At 39.2% G+C, this 17,403-nt stretch overlaps 1 protein-coding gene across 1 annotated transcript in view; it reads left to right on the forward strand.

Annotated features, from left to right (window-relative positions):
- MAP3K4 (mitogen-activated protein kinase kinase kinase 4) overlaps positions 1-17,403 on the forward strand; it is a 125,665-nt gene that overhangs the window by 62,667 nt on the left and 45,595 nt on the right. The window contains 1 exon segment of the mRNA XM_053591437.1: positions 1,303-2,660. Within this exon segment, the coding sequence (XP_053447412.1) occupies positions 1,303-2,660 (1,358 nt within the window).

A 17,403-nucleotide genomic window follows, 5' to 3' on the forward strand; every position in this document is an offset into this window, starting at 1 on the left:
TTTAAAAAGGAGGGAATTAAAGAAGTAGGACAAGACCCAGAGAGAGTTGTATTTAGGAGCAGCAGAATGAACGGATTTCAGTAAGGTAGAGCTGGCTAATAGTGTCCAAAACGCTGGACAGGAAGGAAGGTGTGTGTATATTCCTTTCCAAAGCTTGGAATTCAATTATAGGAATTAAGGTTTTAACATTTTATTTACTTTTCTGTTTTTTGAGACAGTCTCACTATGTCGCCCTCGGCAGAGTGCCGTGGCATCACAGCTTACAGCAACCTCAAACTCTGGGGCTTAAGCGGTCCTCTTGCCTCAGCCTTCCGAGTAGATGGGACCGCAGGTGCCCACCACAATGCCCAGCTATTTTTTGGTTGCAGTTGTCATTGTTGTTTATCTGGCCCTGGCCGGGTTTGAACCCACCAGCCTCTGTGTATGTGGCAGGCACCCTGCTTACTCACTGAGCTACAGATGAAGCTTTTACAGTTATTTGAAGGAAATGTTTGAGGTATTTGTTGGATGATTTTATGTGCCAGTATAACAGAGTAAGCGAATTATGCTGAATGATTCTGTTTGTCTCATACGTTTGTGGCAAAGAAGAAATTATGAAACGGAATGAATTAAGTTCAGCAGTTCTGCTTATCAGTTAGTTACCTCTCCTTTGTTTATGAGAATAATCTTAAAGTGGCTTAAAGATTCTTTCATCGACTACCTTATTTTACCAGTGAGAAAAGTGACCCTGAGATCTTGAGTGGTCTGCCTTTAAGTTTACACATTTAGTTAATGACAGAACAGGAATTGGAAATGTTTCTCATCTAGGCCTCTGTCAGCTCTTCCTTGCTGTTTCTCCCTTCTTACATTGAAGGTGATTTGATTAAATGATTTGATAACTCTACTTGGTAGCCTAGAACTAGTTTTAGGTTAATAGTTGTGAGTATAAGAGAATATAGCAAATATATTACAGCAAGGAAATGGATAAATCATTATTTTTTAATTTAGAGAGAAACGTATATATACCCTGTTTCCCCGAAAATAAGACATCGTCCGAAAATAAGACCTACTTACAGAAAGATAAGACGTCTCCTGAAAATAAGACCTAGTGCATCTTTGGGAGCACACCTTAAAATAAGACACTGTCTTATTTTCGAGGAAACAGGGTATTTTGATTCTTTTAATTTTCAGCATATGATAGGTTTTCTTTTCTTCTAGTAGCAGCCTGAAAATGTAAGTACATGTGAAAATCGGTTTTACTGAAAATACTGAGAGTAGCTTCATGTTTTAGAGTTATATAATATGCTTTTTTTTTTTTAATAGAGAAAATGATTGCACCAAATCAGCCTCCACATAAAGACACTGGGAAAACTGTGGAGAACGTGGAGGAATACAGCTACAAGCATGACAAGAAGATTCGAGCAACGCTTAGAACCACAGAACGTGACCATAAGAAAAATGTGCAGTGCTCCTTCATGTTGGACTCAGTGGGTGGGTCTTTGCCAAAAAAATCAATTCCAGACGTGGATCTCAACAAGCCTTACCTCAGCCTTGGCTGCAGCAATGCGAAGCTCCCCATGTCTGTGCCTGTGCCGATAGCCAGGACTGCACGCCAGACTTCCAGGACTGATTGCCCAGCAGATCGTTTAAAGTTTTTTGAAACATTACGACTTTTGCTAAAGCTTACCTCAGTCTCTAAAAAGAAGGACAGGGAGCAAAGAGGACAAGAAAATACATCTGCTTTCTGGTTTAACCGATCTAATGAACTGATCTGGTTAGAGCTGCAAGCCTGGCATGCAGGGCGGACCATTAATGACCAAGACCTGTTTTTATATACAGCCCGTCAAGCCATCCCGGATATTATCAATGAAATCCTTACTTTCAAAGTTAATTACGGGAGCTTTGCTTTTGTTAGAAACAGAGCTAGTTTTAATGGTACTTCAGTAGAAGGGCAGTGCAAAGCCCCTCATGGAACACAGACTGTGGGTTACTCAACATATCATGAGCATCTCCAACGCCAGCGGGTCTCATTTGAGCAGGTAAAGCGGATAATGGAGCTGCTAGAGTACATAGAAGCACTTTATCCATCATTGCAGGCTCTCCAAAAGGACTATGAAAAATACGCTGCGAAGGACTTCCAGGATAGGGTGCAGGCGCTCTGCTTGTGGCTGAACATCACAAAAGACTTAAATCAGAAGCTAAGGATTATGGGCACTGTTTTGGGCATCAAGAATTTATCAGACATTGGCTGGCCAGTGTTTGAAATCCCTTCACCTCGACCATCCAAAGGTAATGAGCCGGAATATGAGGCTGATGACACGGAAGGAGGATTGAAGGAATTGGAAAGTAGCACAGATGAGAGTGAAGAAGAGCAGCTCTCTGACCCCAGGACACCAAGACAGCCCATAAACACTAGTTTCCATGTCCAGTCTCAGGACTACGTTTCCAAGAAACTTGAGAGGCTTGAATCTGAGGATGATTCTGTTGGCTGGGGAGCACCAGACTGCAGCACGGAAGCAGGCTTCAGTAGACATTGTCTGACTTCTATTTATAGACCATTTGTAGACAAAGCACTGAAGCAGATGGGGTTAAGAAAGTTGATTTTAAGACTTCACAAGCTAATGGATGGTTCCTTGCAAAGGGCACGTATAGCATTGGTGAACAATGATCATCCACTGGAGGTAGGTTTCTAGTAGATATTAGCATAAGATTGCCCTTAGTTCCATTATGAATGGTCATCCACTGGAGGTAGGTTTCCAGTAGGTGTTAGCATAAGATTGCCCTTAGTTCCATTATGAATGATCGTCTAGTGGAAGTAGGTTTCCAGTAGGTGTTAGCGTAAGATTGCCCTTAGTTCCATTATGAATGATCGTCCAGTGGAGGTAGGTTTCCAGTAGGTGTTAGCGTAAGATTGCCCTCAGTTCCATTATGAATGATCGTCCAGTAGAGGTAGGTTTCCAGTAGGTGTTAGCATAAGATTGCCCTCAGTTCCATTATGAATGATCGTCCAGTGGAGGTAGGTTTCCAGTAGGTGTTAGCGTAAGATTGCCCTCAGTTCCATTATGAATGATCGTCCAGTGGAGGTAGGTTTCCAGTAGGTGTTAGCGTAAGATTGCCCTCAGTTCCATTATGAATGATCGTCCAGTGGAGGTAGGTTTCCAGTAGGTGTTAGCGTAAGATTGCCCTCAGTTCCATTATGAATGATCGTCCAGTGGAGGTAGGTTTCCAGTAGGTGTTAGCGTAAGATTGCCCTCAGTTCCATTATGAATGATCGTCCAGTGGAGGTAGGTTTCCAGTAGGTGTTAGCGTAAGATTGCCCTCAGTTCCATTATGAATGATCGTCCAGTGGAGGTAGGTTTCCGGTAGGTGTTAGTGTAAGATTGCCCTTAGTTCCATTATGAATGATCGTCCAGTGGAGGTAGGTTTCCAGTAGGTGTTAGCATAAGATTGCCCTCAGTTCCATTATGAATGATCGTCCAGTGGAGGTAGGTTTCCAGTAGGTGTTAGTGTAAGATTGCCCTTAGTTCCATTATGAATGATCGTCCAGTGGAGGTAGGTTTCCAGTAGGTGTTAGCGTAAGATTGCCCTCAGTTCCATTATGAATGATCGTCCAGTGGAGGTAGGTTTCCAGTAGGTGTTAGTGTAAGATTGCCCTCAGTTCCATTATGAATGATCGTCCAGTGGAGGTAGGTTTCCAGTAGGTGTTAGTGTAAGATTGCCCTAGTTCCATTATGAATGATCGTCCAGTGGAGGTAGGTTTCCAGTAGGTGTTAGTGTAAGATTGCCCTTAGTTCCATTATGAATGATCGTCCAGTGGAGGTAGGTTTCCAGTAGGTGTTAGTGTAAGATTGCCCTCAGTTCCATTATGAATGATCGTCCAGTGGAGGTAGGTTTCCAGTAGGTGTTAGTGTAAGATTGCCCTCAGTTCCATTATGAATGATCGTCCAGTGGAGGTAGGTTTCCAGTAGGTGTTAGTGTAAGATTGCCCTAGTTCCATTATTTATTGTAAATTACAGTGTCTGCTGTGTTGATTGTTAAGTACTTTCATGTTCTGATATTTTAACTACATAAATGGCAGTTATAAATTATAGATTTGGGGCGGCTTCTGTGGCTCAAAGGGGTAGGGCGCCAGTCCCATGTGCCATGGTGGCAGTTTCAAACCCAGCCCCGGCCAAAAACTGCAAAAAAACCCCCAAAGAAATAAATTATAGATTTGTACATTTCTATGAAGTGTTATGACAAATGGGGACTGGATCTATGAAGACCATGAAATGCAATGGATTAAGTTCAAGGTGGTATGTGGAAGGAGTAAGTTCAACTGGAGACGGACAGGCCATGTATAAATAAAGAGGCAAGGACAATCAATGACACAGGGGTGGGGGAGAGGAGAGCAGAGAGAGAGAGAGGAGGAGGGAGGGGTGAGGGAGAGGAGAGCAGAGAGAGAGGAGGAGGGAGGGGTGGGGGAGAGAAAGGAGGAGGGAGGGGAAAGGAAGAGCCTCGAGAGGGAAGGGGGGGTCTTGGTGTGTGCCGCCCCTTCTGGGGGCAAGACACAATTGTAAGAGGGACTTCACCTAACAAATGCAATCAGTGTAACCTGGTTTCTTGTACCCTCAATGAATCTCCAACCATAAAAAAATGAAGGAAGGAAGAATGCCACGGATGACCACGAGCTGCATATGAGTCAGTGCAAAAGTCAACATCATATTGAGATAATTTTTATGATGCCAGAGTGACAAATATAATTCTTTATTTTTTGAAATAGTTTACTCCTTTCAAATAACATACAGTTTTGATTACTATCTTTTAAATAAATGTGAATTATAGAGAAATGTAAGACTGATCAAAGGGAAAAACGTGTGTACTGTTTGACAAGTTTAAGTGTTCAGTGTAGATGATGGGACTTGAAGGGAAGTATTGGTTATTATCACCTGGTTTTTTGGGTGTGTGAAGATTTTTGTAAGAGAAACATGTCTTCTAGAGGAAGTGGCTTGGAAATAGTACAAATTGAGTTTGCTAGCTTAACCCCTCACAAATTTCCTACTATTAAGCATGGAAAAACCAGGAAGGGGCATATCATGGGATATTATTTATGAAAGTCCAGAATAGTATTATGTAAAATTCTCTTGAGTTTGCATGTTTATCTGGCTAAAAGTGAAAGCACTCACATATTTGAAATCCTTTATACCTACCTGTATTTAGTCTGTGATTCTACATTTTAGTATCAGTGTACATGCATATGTGCGGTTGTGTATTGGTTGCAGGACTACCTTCAGATACCCAAATCCTCATATGCTTTAGTCTCTGATATAAAGGGTTTAGTATTTGTATATAACCTATCCTTATCTTCCCTTTAAACATCTCCAGATTATGAGGATTACCAATACAATGTAAATACTTTGTAAATCATTGTAATACTATATGGTTTAGGAAATAATGGCAAGAAAAGGTTTATACATCTTCAGTACAGATGCAATTTTTTTCCTGAATATTTTTGATCTCTAGTTGAATCTTTGGGTTTGGAATTCACAGATATCGAGAGCCAACTTTATTTAGTTGTTATTTTTATTGTTTTAACTTTATTATATATCTGGCTTGCTATAAAGTCAGAAATGATAGAACAGAAAGTATTTCTTAAAGATAGAAAACATCTAAAGACAGCCTAAGTTTACAAGATTTTTATTTTTTATGCTGATGGCCAGATCATGAACTCTTAGAGGAAAGGAATCAAACATTCACATTATAGCAAGAGCTTTACAAAATTAATAGGTTAATTTAGCTCGAATATTACTTTAATTAGGAATCTTTAAAATGCTATTTTCTTTAAATAGTATCTGAACTTTGTAATGTGAATAATTTTTTGATGTACACCTTTATATTAAACAAACTTTTTTTAGTCCATAAATAACTATAATAAGATTTTATTCAGGTTTCAAAATCAGTAGAGTAAAACTTGATAGGCAATAAGGATTTGTCTTGTACTTCAGAGGGTGAATAACTTATTTGAGTCTAGGTTTCTGATGAGAGTGGTTTAATTCTATCAAGGACACATGTGGGCAAGGCAGGGTTGATGTTTAATTTTTATCATGAAGGGCTAGTTTTGAAGTAATATGAGGGGAACAAGCCTGGCGGTAAAGTCATCCCTCGGTGTCATGGCGGCATTGGTTCTGGGATCCCCCCAAATACCAAAACCCTCAGATCCTCAAGACCTTTACACAAAATGGTATAACATTCGCATCCAACCTTCACACACGGTCCTGCATGCTTTAATTCACCTCTAGATTATTTATAATACCTAATATAATGTAAATGCTGTATAAATTGTTATACTATATTGTTTTTCGTTTGTGTTTTTAGTTTTTGTTTTCAGATATTTTCTATCAAGTTTGGTTGCATCCATGGAAATACATCCCTTGGATACGTAGGGTGTTCTGTGTAACCTCCTCTCTAACTCAGTGATTCTCATAGGAGAGAGGAGTGCACAGGAGGAAGGCCGGGGCGGGGGGGGCATGTCAGGCTTCTGCAGACTCTTCCCAGGTCCTCCTCAGGTTTCTTCCTCTTCCCTGAAGGCCTGGGGGGAGTGGGGGCATGTCAGTCTTCTGCAGACTCTTCCCAGGTCCTCCTCAGGTTTCTTCCTTTTCCCTCCAGTACTCATGGGAGTACTTTGCCTCCCTTAGATGTGCTATGACAAAAAAAGATTGAGAATGAGTGCCCTACGTTTTATTTTATTTTATTCTATTTTTTTTGTTGTTGTTGTTTTGCAGTTTTTGGCCGGGGCTGGGTTTGAACCCGCCACCTCCAGCATATGGGGCCGGCGCCCCACCCCTTTGAGCCACAGGCGCAGCCCTATTCTATTTTTTGAGACAGGGTCTCACTCTGTTGCCCAGGATGGAGTGCAGTGCAGTGGTGCCATTACAGCTCACTGAAAGCTCCAACTCCTGGGCTAAGTGACCCTCCTGTTATAGCTTCCCAGGTATCTGGAACTGCAGTAACTGGGCATGGTGGTATTTTCTACAGGAAATAGGAATGATTTTGTATAAAATACCACCATGCCTGGCTTACTTTTCTATTTTTTGTAGAAATGGAGGTCTCTCTTTCTTGCCCAGGTTGGTCTCAAATTCCTGGCCTTAAGCAGTCCTCTCGCCTCAGCCCTCAAAGTGTTAGGATTAGAGGTGCAAACCAGTGCATCCAGCTCTAGCCCTAGGACAGTAATACTATGCTTACCTCTCGTTTTGAGTTCTCATCAATGTTGTGTATTCTTTTGGTTTGACCAATTGAGATTTAACTGAATTTTCTTTGTTACAAAAAAATAAGAAACACAGATTCAAAGCTGATAAAGTATATGAATTAAAGGCCGTTTATTAGAATTTGTAGATTATTTGCTTTTCAAGAAATACGAACTACAGAAGCCCCTGTTTTAAATTTTGGATGATAAAATGTTAAATGTTTATCACATAATTAAAAAATAGTAGAAAACTAACATAGGAATTTTATATTGGAGAGTAATCCAAACTAACAAAAAATGTGACTCTGAAATTATAATTAACTCAGTGGGAAAGTAAGATTTTACTTTTATTCCCACTTCAGGAACGTGTGTGTGTGAGAGAGAGACAGAGAGAGAACACGCACACACTCTCCAGGTTTATCTTGTCGTAGTGAGTATGTTGGGGGAAAGCTGCAGTCCCATTTTGGTCCATACCTGAGTTCCATTCCTTACTGTGGCTTTGTTTTACCATGTAACTTTGTAATTGGCAATCTTCCTGACTCTAAGTCTGTGAATATATAAAATGATTATTAAGAACCCCCTCACACCTACCTCCCAGGATTATTGTGAAGCTTAAAAAGATATTTGTATAAATGATAAAATGCTGTACAGGTCAAATATATTTTATTTTTCAAAGTTTTGTTACATTTTTCTACCTTGAAGCTGTCTATACATTCATAGGGGTTACACTATTCTTTTAAAATGGATCCAATATTTTGATCTCTGCCAAATAATTCTACCTTTCAAGGGCATACATTTTTAGGCAGGATAACTTTGTAGGTTTGAAGACTTGTTTTGTTTTTATTCTTAGTTGTTGGGAACATCTGGACTGATTGGTATCACAGATTGCACATAATGCACATTTTGTATTTTGCACTGGTTTTTATGGTTTCTTTGATAACAGGAATGGATATTGTTGAAGGATTTTGTAGAAAATCCATTTTTACTTTTCTTATAAAATTTATATATTTTCAGAAGAAAAGAAAGATAAAATGACTATTTATATTTTAATGTAATATATACAAAATTTAACGGTCTGACTTTGAGTATTACCATACATGTTACCTCCTCAGATACTAAGGAATACTTTTTGGCTACTTTCTTAATTGCTTTCTTTAGAATTAAAAATGACCATGTATTATAATTACTATAAATTTGATGGCCAATATAATACTGCTTATCTTTGGATTCTAAAAATAATGATGCTAATTTTTCTTGTAAAGGCAAGAAACTTTTATATTCAAAGTAGACAAAGCATGTAGAAACTAGGAAATAATAACAGTTAACCATTTATTGAGTCTTACCACATGCTCAACACAACAACCCTATAAAGTGGTGGTTTTATTTCTACATATAGAAATAAGGGAGCATGGGATAACTTTCACAAAATCACAGAGAAGGATTCAGACCCAGGATTCTGGACCCCAGACTCCAAACTGTGCTACATGGTATCCAAACAGTGGTGCATTTGAGCATTACCTAGGGTCAAATCATACTCTCCCAGCACAGGCTGTGAGTGAGCGGAGCCAGACCAGCACCAGTGTAGTTTTAGTTGGCCCACCAGAAAGACTCATTAGGCTACAGTCTAGTCCTCCCCCCACACTGCCTTTAAGGTCAATGCTTATTAATATATTATCATAGCTAATTTCTTATTTGCTACAGTCATGTCATCTGATTTAATCGGTAAATATACAAGAACTTTTTAGTGACACCCTAACAAGTGCATACTTGCGCATTTGCCTATAGGTTCTCTGTTTTTGTAAAAGAAACACAGTTGTATGAAGGAAATTCGACTACATTGTTTTTGACTGTGGCCAAGCCAGCTGACTCAAACTTGATAGAAGATCAGAGGTGGGACAGAAGCCATCAGCTTTCAGTTGAGAATTAGAACCTGTGGTAACAAGGACAGGACTAGAGTAACATTAGGAAGACTCGTAGCTGGCATTAACTCAACACCCTTGTGCCCGGGGCAGGGAGGGTGAAGTAATTTGATTTGATCCAGGTTGCAGGATAAAGTGGCAGACCTAGAATCTGAATACAGAACTCTGGCCAGAAAGCCACACACAGCATGCACACGCACACGCACGCACGTGCTTGACCACCTTCCAAAATTACATTCATCCCATGTGATACTTGAAGTATTTTGGGGGGCTAGAATTTAAAAATTGTGAGATCTCACATGAAAATGGGGATTTGGGGTTTCCTTTGAATCCTGGGAGGTCTGTCACCACTGGGCCCACATCTCCACATGGCAGCCACTGCCTGGAGCTGGCCGGCATCCCTGATGCTCCATTTCCCTTGGGCTCATTGTTGTTAGTCTCTTGCAGCCACCGAGTCACCCTTTTACATCACCTACCTGCCCCCACTAGCAATTTCAGTTTATGATATGATCCCTAGAGTAGAATCACAGAAAACTGACTTTTGAAGGCTAACGATGTAAAGGTAATCCTTCATTTTAAATAGTGTGCTTGCTTTTATTTATTTATATAAAGAAACAAACTCCCTGTTTATCTTCTACAGCGACTCAGAGTGGTAATTTTGGTTTGTATCTTCTTGACTTTTCTCTTTCTCTATAAATAAATGTCTTTGTTATATAATGCATATATTTTCTAAACAAATGCATGATAATGCTTTATATATCCTGCTACAACTTATGGAGCTTCCCCTTACTCTTTACTTTGGATCTGTCCATGTGGGAGTATATAGCTCAACCTCAGTTCCATCTAAGAACTGTATGATACTCCATTATATGAAAGTACTATATTTTATTTAGCCACTTCACTTTAATAGACATTTAATTGTTTTGCTTTTATAAACAGTATTGGCATAAACATACTTATTTTTATTCTTAAACATAGATACTTTCTGAACTTAGTTTTTTTTTTTGTAAGAATGGTTAATTGAAATGGAATTGCTAGGTCATGGAATATGCACATTTATATCTTTGATATATGTAGCCATAATTGCTTTTCAAAAAAAATTGCACTAATTTATACTTTCCCCAAAAGTACAGGAGAAATGCCATTTTCCCTCATTTTTATGACTATGATCAGTAAAAAATATTTCATTTTAATCTTTAATTTTCTTAATTTCTCATGACATTGAGCCTGTTTTTCATGTTTAATGCATTTCTTTTTTATATTTTCTTATTTATGTTGCCCTTTTTCTGTTGGATTGTCTCCCTATTTTCGGTCTGTTGGAGCAATTTATATTTATGGACGTTACTCACTTTTCGGTGAAAGCTGTAAATATTTTGATTTGTCTTTTAACTTGTTTTTGATGCTTTTCGCTATACAGAAATTTAAAGTTATAATGTAGTCATGTCTGTTACTATTTTATGGCTGTCTTGTTTTATGTGCACTGAAGATTATAAAAAAATTCTGTATTTTTGCATAGGTTAAAATTTTTTTTTTTATAGAAAAGATTAAACACTTATAAGAGTACACAGCATAATACCATGACCCCAAGAATCAATATTCCAGCCTAATAGTTACCAGCTCATGGCTGCCACTTGCAGCTGAGAGACCCCACCAATCGGTATCCCAGCGTAATAGTTACCAACTCATGCCTGCTACGTGCAGCTGAGAGGTTAAGGACCCAAAACGAGAGATTATACTGAGACGTGAATGGAAGGAATTAGAGTCCAGGTTCCATGTGAGCAATGTGGCCTTTCTTCACTTGGCTGTGAGTGAGCCGAGTCTGAGAAAGAAGTCAGCACATGGGTTAAGGCAGGTGGGAATATAAGAGTTCGGTGGGGTAGGGATGGTGCATTCCTTCCTTCCTGGGTGGGATGTTCTATTTGGGCGGGCCCCTATCAGCAACCACTTGACACCTTCCTCTCTCATTTAGAAGAAAACCCAGGTACCATCATATTTTGTCCATTTTGATATTTCTCTGAAAGATGTAGACTTGGTTTATTTTTATTTTGTTGTGTAAGAACATTTGACATGAGTTCTACCCTCTTACTTGATTATTAAGTATAGAATACAGCATTATTATATATAGGAGGGTTATTTTAAAATTGTAGGCACAGTATTATTATCACACCTAAAAACAGTAATTCCTTGATATCAAGTTTCAAGTTCATATTTCTATTGTACAATAATTGTAATGGAATTCTTTTTACAGTTTAAGTCAATTTGCAAGTAATGTCCTGTCCCTGTGTTGTAACTATTCATTATATTTCTGAAGTTATTTTTAATTTGCAGATTTCTTGTCCTCTTTTATTGCCTCCTATATTCATTGTGGAAGAAATGCGGTTATTTGTCCCATAGGGTCTCACACTGTCTGAATTTTGATGATGGTACTTTCAGTAGCTTTGAATATGTTTGTTTTTGCTGTTTTGTCTGTGAAATAACTATAAAATTGAGTGGCTTGAGCAAATTTAAGGTATCTTGATTCACTGATAATGCCAACACTACTCCCTCAGGACACGTGATAAGGTCTGAGTGTCTGTTACGTTAGTCGTAGTTGATGGCGCGTTGTCTACGATCCTTACTTCATTAAGGGTTGAAAAATGAGAATATTCTAATTTTTTGTTTCTTACTTTTTAGTTTCTTTGTTTCTAAAGCTTCATTTATTAGATATTGCTATAACGAGAAACTGCCATCTGTCATTTGGTTACTCAGTGAAATATTAATAATTGAACAGGAATGATGAGATAAATGTGTGATTCTTTTTATTTATTGTTTTTTTAAATTATGAATTGATTCATTGGTGATCAAGTAGTATTATTAGTATGGTTTTGAACTCATGAATTTGGGTATATTTGTTGGTTCAATTCATTGAAATCATTATTGTAATCCACTGAAGCGATGATTATAGTTAATGTTCACATTGTCCCATCTTGGACATTGCGGACATATTCAAGTTGGCTTGACGCCTTTTTTTTCACAACCCTGGTTGGTACTCTTTGTTAGCTCTGTGCTGTCTAAGATAACAAACTATTCCAGGTTTATATTGCACCTCTGCTCCAGAGGAAGAATCGGAAATATTTTCAAGGAGCCCTGGTTCTTTTTTTGGTATTCCAGGACTGCAGTCTGGGCACCAGCAGTGTTCACTGCAACTGAAATGGTCAGGGACAGAAGAACACAAACCCACACATCACCAATTCATACTGATACTTCCAATTTAGATTCAGGATTTCAGATTTTTATGTAATCTCTTCTGACTTGTATATCAGCATTTCCTCTTCTTTCTTTTTACTGAGAACTTCAGTTTTCAGTGATACACCAGGTGTGACAGCATTAGAATATCAGATTGTGACTACGTTTCAAAACATATATGCAGCAATCTTAGAGTAGCACCACCAAAAATATGATTACTGGAAAACTGTTCAAGTGTTGTTTGTTCATCCTATGGTATAACCATCTAGGGAGATAACACTACTGCATTTTAAAGAGTTTTGAAACATTTTTTTTCATGGTTATTCCACTAACTAGATTCTCTTCTCCTGAGGATTATAGGCGTGAGCCACTACGCCCGGCCCAGACACCTTGGTAATTCCCTCTTTTTTTGCACATGTGCTGATACTGCACGGGCTTGTAACTGTTTGTTGCCTCCTTCTTTTTCTATTTTGGGGTTCATGAAGATACTTGTCATCCAGTTTTATTGTCGAAATGTCTCAGAGCCCTCCACCTGCCATCCCACAAGACAGTCTGAAGTCACAACGCAAGCCTGGCTTGGAGCCAGGCAGGCCTCACACTCACTGGGAGCCCTCTCTGAGCCTCAGTTTCCCCAGGAGCAAATTGTGACCAGTGATAGGAGAATCCAATGGCCTTATAAAAGTAATTGGGTAACAATTACTGAGCTCTAGCCATGAGCTAGGCACCATTAGATCACCATGATACACTGTTACTGTCCACATTGGCAGATAGGAAACTGAAGCTTGGGCACACAACCGGAAGGAAGGTGCTAGAGCCTGGGTATGAGTCCAGATTCCCCGGACTCCCAGACATGTCACACGATGTTGGTGTGCACTGAAAAGTACTCGGTGCTGGTTCCCAGTCACTCTGGTTTTTTGGGAGGGGGGGCACAAGGTCAGTTGAAATCCTGCTGCTACCATTGTCTTCCTAGAATTTTCTTAATTAGTTTGACCTATACTAAATTACCAATATTTGATCATTTTTCACTGACTATATGGGAATTTTTATATGGTTTAACCTAATATACAGCCTATGTTTGTAGTGTGCTTTTTAAAATTTTTGAAATGTTTTTCCTGCTGGAACTTGAATTATAGTTCATAACCAAATTATCATCACAGAGTTGTATCTAACTATATAGGGTGCATATTACTGCCTAGGACTAATAGTATTTAGGATTTCAGATTTTAGAATATTTGCTGTGCCAAAAGCTTTCTTTCATCTTTTCCTTTATTTCTTTCTGGACCTCCTTATTATGTTAGACTGTCTAAATCTAATTTCCATATCTCTTTGTTTTTTGCTTAAAATTTCTACTTTGTTTTCCTTTTTCTCTGATTTGTAGTATTTTCTGCAGTTAATTTCTAAATTGTTAATTCTGTTTTTGGCAACATTCACTCTATGTTCATTGTTTTTATTGAATTTATTTCAGAAATCTTGATTTAGTATTTTCCAGAGGACTTCAGTGAGGTCTGGCATTGAAGTATTTTTATGGTTCCCTGTTTTCTATTCGGGTTCCCAGTCGGTATTAATCAAAGCCAGCTGTTCTGATTCTTCACCTTGGTCTCCTCTAAAGGAAACTGCTGTTTCCTCTCAAGTGTGGGGTTTTTAATGTCTGTTCCTCTCTGTCTGGACTAATGTGACTTACCAGGTACCACCAGCAAGAGTGAGTTTCTCAGCCGCTCTGTAGGTCTGCCTGCTGGTCTCCCAGATGGAGGGTCTTGAGAAGTAGGGATTGTTCTGTCACCTGTCTGTAGCGGGTGGGGTAACAGGCTGGGGCTGTAGTGAATGCCAAAAGAAGTCTTTAGAATTTTATCAGACGAAGTTTGCTGAATTTTATAGAGCTTCAAATAAACATTTTTTCTCCTGATGTCATTATACCAGGGGGGAAAAAGCATTTATAGTGCCCGAAGCCTTTATATGGGCACATCTTAACCCTGACTATATTTATCACAAATAATGATTTTTTTAATTATATGGGTATTTTAGAAATTCTTACTGTTAGGGAAACCCAAGTGTGTACTAATTTAAATGCAGAAATAAGTTTTGAACATAAAAGTATAAACTAACTTTGTTTTCCGTAGTGCCAGTGCAGAAGCATCCACTTTCAAAACTGTAGGGTCTACAGTGTAGACACTGTCGATTTATCACTAAGTAATTGCTGTTGTCATTAAGGAGTACAGTAACAAGTCTGAGAACTAAGAATTTGTTAACAAGGTCGATGTGGTTGTATGTTACATTCTTTCATGTTAGATTGTTAATAGCCACTGACCTTGTGATATTTGATACTTTTGTAGGAGTATTTCCCTGTTAATTTTCTCAGTGTTTATTAGTGACAAGTACTCTGAGATTAGCATTGGAAATCCATAGTTAGTTAGAAATAAAGTCCTTCTATGGAGCTGACGGTCTCATACAGGTAAAATAACACATTATAGGAAATCATGATAAATACAACTAAGGAAGCACTTATTTGCAAGGCACAAATGTTGTGAGAAAGGAAGAGATTAAATGCTCATCCGAGGCAAAAACACAAGATTTTACAGAGGAGGGTGGCATCTGAGCTTCTTCGCAGTGAGAGGAAGAGTTCACCAGGGACAGGGCATTGTCAGACGATCATAACCTCCAGGGTTAAAGGTATGCATTTGTGCAGAAGCACAGAGGTGTGTTTGTTGGAGTCAGGGAAATGGACGGGGTGCATGAGTAAAGGTGAAGGAGTGATAGGAGGATGGGGTCCCTGTGAGACCAGGCCGTTAGGCTGAGTAATCATGCCCAATGCTTAGGACTCTGCCGAAGCCATGCATTTTAAATCAGGAGAAGGGTACCTACAAGCTGTAGAACACAATCACTTTGGGGGTTATTGTGAGTTCAGTGGATTGAAATGTTGGAAGTAGAAAAGCAGTTGAGAAACCAGTGTGAACTAAGGCACGTAGGGCATAGAAGAGACGGGTGGATTTGAGGAGTATTTAAAAATAGGTCTAGCAGGCAGTGCCTGTGGCTCAGTGAGTAGGGCGCTGGCCCCATATACGGAGGGTGGCGGGTTTGAACCCGGCCCCGGCCAAACTGCAACAATAACAACAACAACAACAAATAAAATAATAAAAATAGGTCTAGCAAAGCTCATTGAATGTCTGCAGGTGAGGTTCTTCGCAGTTCAGATGTTGAATCCCCTGAAGGTTCTACATGTGGAAGTTTACACAAATCTGACTTAAGATGTGGCTGCCTGCATTTGCTGTAAAGGCAACTAATGGTCTAGTGGGAGAGTCTACATGCTAGCAGTAGTAATTTTACAAATGTTGTATTTTTTAAAGGCTCTTTCCCCATATATATACAGTAATACTATATGCAATTACTACATGCTGATAGTAGTAATTTTACAAATGTATTTTTAAAGGCTCTTTCCCCATATATATGTGTGTGTGTGTGTATATATATATATATAGTATTCTATTTAATCTTTATTTAATTTTTAAAAGAAATGAGTGAATATGATTTTCTAAATGGAGAAACCATATCTGAGAGACTGATTCAGTGTTTCCAGAATCACATCGCAATTAAGTGACTTGAAACCAGGTTTTCTGATTTTTTGGATCTTGATTTTTTTCTTGTTAAGCACACCATCTCTATAATGAAAGTCAAAATGAACTCAGGGTTTAGAGTGCTTCAGTTGCATGCTGTGAGGGGTGGGAGAGATTAAAGTCTTTGGAAAGGCTTCATGAGGCGAGCCTTGAAAATTAAGGATTTCAGAGTGGACAGATGAGAAGTGTTTCTAGGTGAGGACGCAACATGGGCAGAGTCAGGCTGGTGAGGGCACGTGTGTGAGGGCTGACTGAGCCCACTGTGTGGAGGACCAGAGGGACAAGGCTGCACAGGAGGCTGGCACTAGGTCAGGGAGGGTCTGCCTTGACAGGCTGAGTTCCTTGGTCTATATTTGGTAGATAGGCAGCTGGGGGCCTTGACCTGGTCGGATGAGGATATCATTCATGACTTCAGCAACACATGTTTAGTGCCCACCATAATAAATGCTGGGGATTGGGGCCATAGGTGAAATGTGAAATGCTCTGGTGAGGAGCAAGGGGTGGGTGGGGGGACTGCAGGAGAAGCAGGGACACTGGGGAGCTGGGGAGGCTGCAGAAAGAGAGCATACCCAGAAACAAGTTGGCCTGGCTCAGCCAGCGAGAGGATGACAGTACAGCAGAGTTCTGCAAGGGAGGCCCAGATACACTCTGGGCCCTTGAAGGCCAACGTCTGTGGTTAGATTTTATTCAGGTAGATCCTGAGAGTGTCATAAGTGTGTCTGAGGTGTGTTTTGTAATGGTCTCCGTGGCTACTACATGGATCAAATTTAAGGTCAAGACAGAGCAGTGGGGAAAGAGTCCTGAGCTCACAGAGTGACCTGCAGGGGAGATGGGAAATGACATCACGCAGCAGAATGGCTACATTTGGTGACGTCGTCAGTTGAAGAAAAGTTGAGGTTTTCAAATTTTGATGGCTTCAGTTCCCTTAATAAAAGAAGACAAAATCTTTGAAAGTGATTTGTCCGTTGTTGCCAGCGGTTTAAGAACAGTGGAAAGCTCCAAGTCCCTTATTTTATGGGGACAGGTAAAAGGAACTGGAGGGCGACAACGGAGAAGAACTGGTTGAACTCGTTAATTTTTATGTTTTCATTAGTGGTTCCTTAGGATGAACTCTTACCTGATTTTTGTAATGTTTTCTCAAATTTTAATCATCTGGTTTTCTCAGTCTAGAGAAAATTGTGGTTATTACTATATATAACCTGTTCTGATTATTTTAAGTGCGATGCAAAAATGTTAAAGATGAACAATACTTTTCTACTATACTTTTTTGATAAAAGTATTACAATTTGATTTTAGTTCTTGTTTTGGTTTTCTCTTAGATATTTATGTGTTTATGGTGAAAATATTGAATTTATTAAATACTCTTTTTCCCTGTAAAATTGGAATTTTGTGGAATTGTCAGCAAATTATAGAGAATAATAGTTTAGTTTATAACCACAACCATAGGACA

Source organism: Nycticebus coucang, chromosome 5 (assembly GCF_027406575.1).
Source record: "Nycticebus coucang isolate mNycCou1 chromosome 5, mNycCou1.pri, whole genome shotgun sequence".
In the NCBI taxonomy this organism is placed as follows: Eukaryota; Metazoa; Chordata; class Mammalia; order Primates; family Lorisidae; genus Nycticebus; species Nycticebus coucang.